Genomic DNA, 11,791 nt, shown 5'->3' with positions numbered 1-11,791 from the left:
CTCTCCCCATCCTCGTCCCTATGAAAATCCCCATCCTCGTCCTCGTCCCCGCTAATGGGGACAAGGTTACCCCCATCCCCATCCCCATCCCCCTGGGGATCCCTATCCCTATGGGGATCCCCATTCCCCGTGATTCTTTATAATGCTAACCATTTTATTTTTGTTTTTTATTTTATTTTAAAAAATAAAAATAAAATAATTAACATTTACATATTAGAACATATTCAACCATATTTTAAAAAATATTAATATATAGATGTATGTTTATATATTTACATATATAACGTATAGATACATATATACATATATATTAGTGGGGATCCCACGAAGTGGGAAGTGCTCTCCCTGTCCCTGCGAAGGGAATATCATCCCCATCCTTGCCCCATTCGAGACGGATCCCCACAGGAATGGATTGCCATCCCTAAACCTTGACCATCAGGTCATTCGGACGAACGATTTTCCATCTCATTATTCAATTCCACTGCCCCACCACGGAACTACATCCAACGGTCCAGGATTGGTACTGACTGGTAGTGCGTATCTTCGAGGATGTACCCATAAGCATTGTAACTTACCACCATCTCTCGCACACGAATTACAAATTCGCAATGCCCAGCCAACTGTAACTCCAGCAAATCTCTACCTCTCTGTTGGTTAAGACTTCTGATCTGCCAAAGAAGAAAGCACATCAGCCATGGCCGCTCCAGACCATCTCTTTGCACTCCGAAACAACTTCTATTTGGGAGCCTACCAGGCTACCATTAATAACAGTGATATTCCCCATCTCCCTTCAGATGACGCTGTCGAGAAAGACTGCCTCGTTTACAGGTCTTACATTGCTCTTGGAAGTTATCAGGTTATTTCTCTCCTCTGTCTCCAAACTATTGCAGTTACTTGAAAATTTGGGCAATTTTGGCTTTCAATGTGTCAGTGTTTTTCCACTTTTATGTTTGAATCTGTGTGTAGCTCGTGATCAATGAGATCGGTTCATCTGCGCCAACGCCTCTGCAGGTGGTCAAATTGCTCGCTTTGTATCTCTCTGGTTCCGAAAACAAGGTCGGTTCCTTCATCCAATCCATCACACATATTAAGAACTAGAGATTTTGAAACATTTTTGTAATGCAATTTGGCCTGAAAGTTGATCCCAATTAATAATTGTTCAAATCATGGAAACTAGTGTTTTTGACTGTATCTATCAATGGACTCGTGATCTCTCTCTCTCTTTTTTTTTCTCTCTCTCTCTCTTCTTTAATGCATCTTTTTAATATTTTTTATTGAGTAGAACTTTGGCTTTACAATTTTGATCAATATCACTTATTCTTATTACAATGGACTATGGCATTTGAAACGGATTACTAGATAGTGAATATTCGTTACGAATTGAGCAGGAAAATACAATTTTGAGGCTTCAAGAGCTGTTAAAAGATGCCGCCATTGGAAGCAACCCTACCTTACGGCTAATTGCAGGAATTATATACATGCATGAGCAGGACTACAATGAAGCTCTGAAACATACTAACGCTGGAGGAACTATGGAACTGTTAGTCTTATTTAGCCTTATTTATGCCGCTTACTGCTGTGATTTTTCTAACACGGGCAATTTCTCCATGCATGACCATGACCACATGAATTATTGCTATTTTTCTTGGTATTTTTTAGAATGATGTTTTGGAAGAATTTGAACAGAAATGGTACTAAAATTTTATTTTCTGTCTTATTTTCCGTTGCTTTATTCTTTAAAACTGTTCATTTTGTTCACATGTTCATTTATTTAATTTCCCTGGTGGTAGTAAGTGTGATTCTTGTTAGCAAGACATGGTTTATGGTGAGACATTCTATCTTCCCTATTATTGTATCTTCCTGTCTATGAAAATTTTATGTCTTGTGAGCACTGGTTGGAACATAGAAGAACAATAATAGTAATTCAAACCATTGAGGCTCAGATGATAATGTGAGTAATTGTAGAGCTAAGATGATAAGGGCATATGGAGCCATCAAATATATCTACTATTGGTAGCGATGGTTGTTTAAATTCTACATGATGTAAAGGCAGTTTCGTGATTATCAACTCTCTCCAATAAGGTCACATAGAAGAGGATTTAGAAACTTCAATCCCTACAATGATCTGACAGAACAACCATTCAAAAGAGACTGAAAGAATCAAGTGGAGATTGCACAAAATGCATCATGAATACAAAACCTGGCAAGGTAGCTTCAACCTTTTGAATACAAGTCAGTAGTCTATACTCAAAACGCTTCCCTTGGCAAAGCCTGTTAGCAGTTGTCTGATGAGGGAACCATATAAATGAGGTTTTCCATTTGGAAGCCAATGATCAGACCTATTTGATGTAATGCCTACTGCATACTGCCTAAGGCTTCAGATGGTTTTTACTAGGATTCATTATTTTTTTCTTTTTTTATCTTCTATTTATTGTTAGTGCATGTGAATTATTCTACTGTGACATCTCAAGCTTATGATGAGATTGTTTCTTTTTATGTATGGTCACCCTCAATTTTGTCTTTTTGTTGTTCCCTCTTCACCCTTGATATTCCCAAACATGTACACTGTTTTATTTTCTTTCCCTATCACTGATCAATCTTTTTGCCCACCCTTCAGGCCCTGTTTTTATGATATGTTATTTTAGGTCTTCATATATGCTGCTAGAGTAAGATTGGCTTCATCAAATATGGTGATTATGGTTACTTCTATAAGATTCATGGGTTCAATGAGTTCTTTGTATTTTTTTAGTTTTTTTTTTTGTTTTATGGTAAATTTTTACTTACTGGATTTTTTTTTTCCAAATTAAACCAATGCTGCAGATTGACATGCATTGTTTTGGGACCTAAAATGTAGAGTTGTAGGCTTAACTATCATAAGGGCCTTATCATGGTTGTCAAGGCATTCAAAATATTGTAAGCAATGGTGGTGCACCTAGTTGCCTAAATGATAGAATTTTACAAACAGTAACTAAATTCTACATTGGTTCCTTCATTTTTTATACCAATAAGCATGCATTTAAATTGAAAAAATATAAGTATTCCTTTCTAATAACATTGGTGTTCCTCTCAAGATATAGCAAATCATTTTTTCTAGAAGACAATAGCATTTTTTTTGAAAAGTAAAATAAAAAGAAGAATACATAAGGAGGGTGATAAGAAATCACCTGAGAGAAAACATGACTGCTGACTTAGAACCTCCACCAACTACAAGACTCAAAAATAAAAAAAAGGATAACACCTCTAGAAATCAAACTGGACAGCTTTCACTACTGATCCGACTGTGATACGAGCAACAGCAATCCTAGTGGGACCAGGGCCCTAATCTTCCTCTTCAAACCTCTCCTGACCGTCGTCATCTTCATCCCACTTCTCACCTCCCTTGTCCTTTTTCTTCAGAGTTTCTTCTATCTTCTTCCTCTCAAACTCTTCAAAGGCTTTTCTAGCAAATTCCTTGCCATCCCAGAAAAACAGATCCAGACTTTTGCCAATCTCTACATCTTTTTTTAGCCGCTTCCTGAATGGAGATACTTCCTGAATCCTCCACCTTCCTCTCAATGTTTTTATCGCAATCTCTTACAGTGGACTCAGAAAAGTTCTTTATTGCTTCCTCCTGCTATCGAGTCCCCGATTGCTTATCCGGATTAGAATCAACCCAGGAATCCTTACCAGCATCATCATCGACTGTCCTCTTTGTAAGACTGCTACCCCTTCTCTTGTAAACCTTCTTGTATTTCTTGGGAAGACAATTGCATTTTAAATCAATCAAATTTAATATTTTAAACACAACACTATAAAATAATAAGTATTTAATAGAGCAATTTCATGCTAAAAAATTAACAGGAACTAAAAAAGGCTATTATTTTATCATAATAAAAAAGCTTTATGAGAGAGTAAACAGAAAGGGAAATAAAAAATAGCAAAGTCCTTTTCCATTTAATGTAAGAGAGAGAAATTGTGAAAAAAAAGAAGAAAACTCTTTATCCTTCTCTTTTTTTTTTTATTAATCTCTTCTTAAAACCCTTGGATCTCTTATGTTTCAATGGTAAAGTCTTATAGAATTTATTAACAAACATAATACTAATATGTAGCTATAGTAATAATATTACAATAAGGTGCCTATGATTTTTGTCACCTATGTCATTGGCTTTTATAAACAAGCCACGAAATTTGGGCAAGGTGCCAACCTATTGTACCTTGTTGCCTGGGAGATGTCTTGACAACCATGTAGAATGAGCATCTAACATATTCATCTCTGAAAACCTACATGGGCCATGTCTATTGGTGCTTCCCTTTTTGTTTTGGGCAGCAATGCAAGTGGGTGACCAGCTAGTGAACACCATTATTGTTTTCCCTATCTGCCTGTATCACGAGTCCTGAGGTAATGAGTACTTAATTTTTGTGTATGATTTTTCTCCTTCTGATGTTTGCATTGCAGATAATCCGGAACCTACCACCACATAAAGCCACCATGGTCTATGATAGTGAAAGGAAAGGAAAGTCTGTGAGTAGAAAGGATGAAGATGGAAAATTGGGGAAGTTAATGTGGAATTGATAAAATAAAATGTAATAGCTTAACACAGAAAGGATAAAAAGTGCAGCCCAGTGCATGAGGTTCCTGCCAATGCAGGGTCTGGGGAGGGATAGATGTACGCAGTCTTACCTCTGCACATACAGGGAGGCTGTCTCTAAGTAACATAGAAAGGATGAAGATGGACAATTGGGGGAGTTAATTTGGCAATTGATAAAATAAAACTTAATAGCTTGGAGGAAGGTGACTTGGTTAAGGAGGGTAACACTTCTCAACCAAGGATGGAAACTGAGAACCAAGGTATAGGCCCAACGGAGCAGCTTAATGAAATTGAGATAGGAGATATGGTGAAGGATTTTTTTTTTTGAAAGTTTGGGGTTGGAAATGAAAATAAGGAGGCCATGGTCTGTACTAGAAAGAAAGGAGAAATGAAAGGAAAAGGCAGGAGTAAGAGGACTGAAGTTGAAAGATTTAAGTGTGATATAAATTTTGATAAGGTTTATAGTGGAAGGAATAGGAAGGGAGAAGGAAGATGATCAGAACAGAACAGAACAGCATAGAAGAGAAGCAAGGGAGAGAAAGGGTTTATAAATGAAATGGTTTGTTGGAATATTAGGGGCTTAGGAGGTGCAAGGAAAAGAAGAATGGTTAAGGATATTTTTCTTGATAAATAAGAATGGTTCAGGATGTTCTGAGAAGGGAAAAACCAGAGGTGGTTCTTATCCAAGAATCAAAGAAATGGGATATGGAAGCCAATGTCAGAGTCTGATCTGAGTCTATAAAACCAGAGGAAGAAAGAGACAACAACAGATTTGTGGGTGTGTCAAATAGACTGATCAACACCCTAAGAAAAGATATTTATATTAATCTGTGAAAGGACCAAAAAGTCCTTAGTGTACAAAAGGAATAGTGCACAAGAAAAATAAAATACAACAAGAAGTAAAGTTACAAAAATAGCCTCCTCGGCTAACTCTCTTTATCTCTACACTCCCCCTCAAACTGATGCCAAGGAATGAGCATCAGTTTGTCCATAAGAAATAGATGTCATGCCCGAGTCATCGCCTTTGTCAGAAGATCAGCAAATTGGAGGCCAGAGGACACGTGGGGAAGAGAAATAGTGCCATCTTGAAGAAGATCGCGAATGAAGTGGCAATCAACTTCATTGTGCTTTGTGCGCTCATGGGAGACAGGATTAGAAGCAATTTTGATTGCATTGACATTGTCTGCAACGAGAAGAACCGATGGTGGTGACTCCTGTGGTATGTCATGTAGAAGAGCTTGGAGGTAATTGGATCAACATCTGATGCAAGGTTCTAAATATCGATATGCTTGATATGCCGGTAGGGGCGTATTGGGCAGTATTAGACCTTTTTTTTTTACTTTTTTGTTATTTTTTTTTTCAAATCCGGTTCAGGGGGGCTGGTTTAAGGTTCCTCCACCCCTGAACCGGTCAAAACCCCGGTACACCCTCTGTAGGGGCGTATCGGGGTGCCCCCGATACCATACATATCGGCCGATATGGGCCAATAAGTGACGAAATTTTGAACCTTGATCTGATGTCGGAGAAGATGGAAGGGGCATAGGAGTTGATGTAGACCATTGTTTTCTGGAGTAAGTCTGAAGTTGCTGCACGGGTGATGTCGGAGCATTTGGAGGATTTGTAGAGTCAAAGTTGTTCAATAAAGAAACAGAAGGAGCAGGAAATTTAACAATGTGCTCAAAGAAAGACATGTGCTCAAGAAAGATGACATTGTGAGAAATCCTAATACGACAGGCTTCGGGATCATAACAAAGAAATCCCTTGTGGTCAGGACTATAAACCACAAAGACTAACACAATTTTGCACAACTTGATATAGTCTTCCTCCTTAGTGAGTTGTTGTAGCAGATAACCAATTAGAGCAACTCTAATTCTTTGAGTTCTTTGGTAGCCTTGTCATGCTTGATTTGTTGGAACTTCCTCGGTTGGAGAGATTTGGTGATGGTGATAAAATCATGAGGCTCAGGCAATTGACTCAGCAAAGCTTCCACTTTTTCATCTTTGTTAGCATACTTATTCAGTTTAGGCTTATAAAAGCTTTCACAAGATAGCTGCATACTTAGTCACACCATCAGTACTCTCAATGAGTTTGTTATCATTAAAACACATAGGGTCAGCAGGAACTACAGCCACTGACTTTATTAGCTGGGATAAACAAGCACTGTTCACCTTTTCTTCAACTACTTTGAGATTTCTTTTATTCTTTCTGATGCTGTACTGGAAAAATAGATGTTTTTTTTTTTTTTTCCACGGGGATAGTACAAGGGTTGTTCTCTGTTCAGAGTAAATAGTTGCTTTTCCATAACATAACTGTAAAGCCCTCTCATTTAGTTGTCTAGATGAGCTTTTGAAAGTAAACCTAAAATATGCTTAGCCAAATACTTAATGATTTTGTGACTTATGACCAACTTTAGTTCTATTTGTCTTCTATGCAAATAATTCTCTTGGTCCCTGCTTGAAATGAGGTCACGTGGATGTCTTCTGAGAACTCTGAAGTACAAATTATTGACAAAATATGTATCTTTTTTAAGTTTACTTGTATATTAATTACTTTATCTGTGCTACTGTAATGCTTCCAAATCCCAATAATTGCATCAAATGAAGGTCATACAAAATACCGTTTGATCTTGTTGGTTTCTTAATTCTTGATACAAGCTATTTTATTATATACAGGCATGCGCTGAATGTTCAAATATACCTTAAGATGCATAGATCTGATTATGCAGAGAAACAGCTAAAGATCATGCTACAAATTGATGAGGACCATACTCTGACTCAACTAGCAAATGCATGGCTAAATTTAGCAGTGGTAAAGTTACTTTTGACATAGTATCCTTGGAACTGAGAAACTGGCATCTTCTTGATTATATATTGTTCCATGGCATCAGGGTGGTTCGAAGATACAGGAAGCATATCTCATATTCCAAGATTTCTCTGAGAAATTTCCAATGACAGGGATGATCTTGAATGGGAAGGCTATCTGTTGCATGCACATGGGGCGTTTTGATGAAGCTGAGTCTCTATTGCTTGAAGCACTAAACAAAGCAAGTTTTTTTTTTCCTTATCTATCAAGTTTTCTTCTTCTCTGATTCTTTTATACATAAAAGTTGGCAAGAGATTTGTCTTCTTTGCTTGTTAACTTGTAAATTGTAAGGAGGATAAATTTATGGTTTTTTGTTATCCTTTTTCCCCTTTCAGGATGCAAAGGATGCTGAAACCTTGGCCAATCTGATAGTATGCAGTCTTCACCTTGGCAAATCATCATCTCGTTACCTCAGGTAAATATCACTTCCATTCTCTCAACTACTTCATAGTTCTTCACTGTGGTGTTCTTTTTGTTAAAACTTGCCAAGATATTCTACATTATGAGAAACATGATATAGCCATAATCATGGCTGGGGTTCTTGTCCCTGATGTTCCTCCTGGGGGAGTCCAGAGAAATGATATTTGGCTTCCCAATATTCAAGATACAAATATTACCATGATAAATCATAACCATCGTCATTTGCCTTATCCAACCTAAAGTAGGGTTTGTAGAATAATTCATGTTCCTCCATTAAGCCATATTCAATTCCACTTTTTTCTGTTGAAGAATGATCTATTTAATTTTTTTGTCACTACTTGAACCTAGGTTCTTTTTCGCCTCCTCCTAATCCTTTTAGAGCATTTTATTAGCCTTCTCATCACCATCATTATTACCATCTAAGCCTTATCCCAACTACATGGGGTCGGCTATAGCATCATCATCATTATATAGCCTTATTTTACTCTATAATGCCTAAATATGGATAAGGGAGGCAAACAGAATCTGATATAGGTAAATTCAAATTTGATTTGTCTTTCAAATATGAATTGAATCTCATCCATCAGATGTATACCAGAATCAAATTGAATTTGGATTGCAATCAGATATTGAATGGTATAAATAAATTAAAGAAAAACTGATCAAAATATTATACATTATTATTCACTCTATGATGCCTAAATATGGATAAGGGAGGCAAACAGAATCTGATATAGGTAAATTCAAATTTGATTTGTCTTTCAAATATGAATTGAATCTCATCCATCAGATGTATACCAGAATCAAATTGAATTTGGATTGCAATCAGATATTGAATGGTATAAATAAATTAAAGAAAAACTGATCAAAATATTATACATTATTATTAAAATGAACTAGAAATGACCTTGATATTGTATTTCACGAATAAAATGAATTGAAAATTACTTGTGTGAAACTTGAACCTATAACAATTTAGTAAAAACATTCAAGTCAACTTTACTAATAGATACGATATAAATTGTAAGTATATATGAGCATATGTATTTTAGTCAAATTAAATCAGATTATGTCAGATTGGGTAGGGGTGGATCCATATTTGATCCAATTATAAATAGGTCGAATTTAGATCACCTTCAATGGGATTGAATTCAAATTCGAATATGGACAATTGGATACCTTTGCAGCCCTGAAACAAGGATATGCTTACCAAGCAAAAAAGCAAGCATATGCCTCGTCATTTCCAAAAATCTTGGACACAAATACAAGTTGTAGGTGTCCCATTTAATATATTTATATGATACATTTGTATCTAGCTTTTAAAGCTAAATGCCATTTCCCAAGGCTTATTTTTGCCATATTTAATTAAATCTCTAACACGTGTAGATCTTTTTGTGATATAACTTGTTAAAAAATGCCAATTTTCATTTAAGATGTTTTAAGAGTTATATATCTAGAAGTATCTGATGTAATATTGGGTGTATGCCACAAGGGGCACTTTAGTCTTTTCTCCATTCTTTTAAGTTGTACGGTCGCCCTAGTATATATAATAAAAAAGGCTGGCGCCGCTAGCACCATCTTGAGTCTCTCTCATTCTCTTTCTCTCTTCTCTTCTTCTCTCTTCCACTTCTCTTCTCTTCACCCACTGTTCTATTGATTAAAACATGGTATCAGAGTGGGACAGTGCTCTGTAAATCCTCTCCTACTATTCAAAACTCTTCCTTGCTCCTCTGGACTGAGAATGGGAGAGACAAGTGTGAGCTCCATCTAAAGACTGTTCATTCCAGTTCCTGCCCCTGTTTCTTGGACTGCAACTGATTCATATGGCACCCAGAGATCAGTGGATGACTGATTGAGTCTACTTAAGAGGTCGGTGTTCTCTCTCTGTGGTTTTTTGTTTGTTCCCGAGTTGGAAACTATAGACCCCTGGACTGAATACGGACAGAAGTTAAAATCACTTTTTTTTTTTAGTTCTTGGTGTTGAAACCAAGAACTGGTTAAGTTGTTCTGCTTGACTGAATGGTATAAAGGGAGTTTGTCCCTCTTTGTGGGTGTGAAGACCCAACAATCTTCATGTTTGAGGAACCTCGGTAGGTCATAAGTGACCTGGTTCGATTGACAGATGCAGCAGCCTTTTTTAAATGTGTTCTGTAGTTCGTATTGCCTTAAGAAGGGACCTATCAGATCTGTGAATATCTGTGACAGCAAGGTCTGTGCTCTGATTTAGCAGTTTTTTGTGTTAGCCTAGTTGGGTAAGGACTGTAATAAGCTTGTGTGTGCTGCCTACATTCAGCTCCCATGAATTCTGAAGGTTCTGCAACTTCGGAAACCACCTCACATCAAGGAGGGATATCTGGTGGTTATGAAACCCTAAACTTTCCTATGACCATTACCCCCTTGGACGGCAGAAATTATTTAGCTTGGTCCAAGGAGATGCGACTGTACATTACTGCCAGGGGTAAGGCTGGATATATAACTGAGAAGACAAAGGAACCTAAGGCTGGTATTGCTGATTATGATAAGTGAGACCAGGAAAATTGCATGATAATGTCTTGGATTTTGACCTCAATGCTGCCATCTGTCAAGCGAAATTTCATGTGGGCTGAGACAGCAAAGGAAATTTGGGATCAAGCCAAGGCAACATACTCAGAAAAGAGACACTATGCAAGGATTTATCAGCTACAGGCAGAATCTTCCACATGCAAGCAGGGTGAGAGGAGTTTATCAGCCTACTACTTTGCTCTCACATCTGTCTGGAAGGAATTGGACTACTACCAAACCATTGAATGGGAGAGTGAGAAAGATGCCAAGTCCTACGAATAGTTGGTCTCCCAGCAACGGGTGTTTGCTTTCCTTCTTGGCCTTAACTCCATGTATGAGCCTATTTGGGTACAAATTTTGGGCAGCAAGGATCTCCTGTCTGTCCAAGAGGTGTATGCTTTAGTTCAGCCTGAGGAAAGTAGGAGGTCTGCTATGAATCCTCCTGAGGGGGAGACCATAGCTTTAACCGTACGAAGTAACACCAATTCAACAAGAAATGGGGAAAATCAGAAAAAGGTGGATGATAAGGATAAATTGTGGTGTACTCACCGCCATAAGTCTTGACACACACATGAGACATGTTGGGAACTGCATGGAAAACCAAAATGGGCACAAGAACTCAGCAAGAAATCAGCTCAAGAACAGAACAAGAAGCCAACCCAGAAGAAGTTCACCTCAACCAACCTTGCCTCGCATGAGTCTTAGGATTGTCCCTCTAGTTTGATCCCAAGGAGGATATTATCAGCTCCTTCTGTGACCATTTGGAGCAGTATGGTAGGGCTATCAGACAAGCAAATTCCAAATCCACACTTTCTACCTCCTTTGCCTCTTCCTCAGGTAACTTAGCCTCTGCTTTTCATGTGTCTACTGATACCCTGGAGTCCCGTGGATTATTGACTCTAATGCCTCCAACCATATGACTGGTAAGTCAACTTTGTTTCAATCCTTCTCTTTGGAAAATATAAAGTGAGGTTAGTTGTTGGATCCTTCTCCATTTTTGGTCGAGGATCTATATCTTTACCTTTTGGTCTCTCATTATCAAATGTTTTGCAGGTCCCAAAAATGCCCATTAATTTGTTATCCATTAGTAGTATTACACATGCCTTGAACTACTCAGTAACTTTCCTTCCCGATTCTTGTGTTTTTTAAGATTTGGCTTTCGGGAGGACGATTGGTAGAGGGAACATGGTTGATGGCCTCTATGTGCTAGAGAATAAAGTTGGTCTTGCAGTCTTACAGTCTTCGAGTGAGTCTAGTAATAGTCAAGTTTTTTTGTGGCACCATCGTTTGGGTCATATGTCTTTTAAGTCTTTGAAGTACTTATTTCTAGATTTATTTAAGTTTGTTTCTGTCAATGATTTTCAGTGTCAAGTGTGTCAACTAAGCAAGCATTGTAGAAC

At 37.6% G+C, this 11,791-nt stretch overlaps 1 protein-coding gene across 1 annotated transcript in view; it reads left to right on the top strand.

Annotated features, from left to right (window-relative positions):
- The first annotated feature begins 593 nt into the window (after window positions 1-593).
- Window positions 594-11,791, top strand: part of LOC104610849 (coatomer subunit epsilon-1-like) — a 29,830-nt gene continuing 18,632 nt past the window's right edge. The window contains exons 1-6 of the mRNA XM_010277671.3: window positions 594-856; window positions 967-1,056; window positions 1,389-1,540; window positions 7,241-7,376; window positions 7,456-7,611; window positions 7,766-7,845. Of these exons, the coding sequence (XP_010275973.1) occupies window positions 695-856; window positions 967-1,056; window positions 1,389-1,540; window positions 7,241-7,376; window positions 7,456-7,611; window positions 7,766-7,845 (776 nt within the window). The 5' untranslated portion in view covers window positions 594-694. The remainder of the gene's footprint in view (window positions 857-966; window positions 1,057-1,388; window positions 1,541-7,240; window positions 7,377-7,455; window positions 7,612-7,765; window positions 7,846-11,791) is intronic.

This window comes from Nelumbo nucifera, chromosome 4 (assembly GCF_055504915.1).
Source record: "Nelumbo nucifera cultivar China Antique chromosome 4, China Antique-T2T, whole genome shotgun sequence".
Classification (NCBI taxonomy): domain Eukaryota; kingdom Viridiplantae; phylum Streptophyta; class Magnoliopsida; order Proteales; family Nelumbonaceae; genus Nelumbo; species Nelumbo nucifera.
This window is presented reverse-complemented; position numbering and strand designations above follow the sequence as displayed.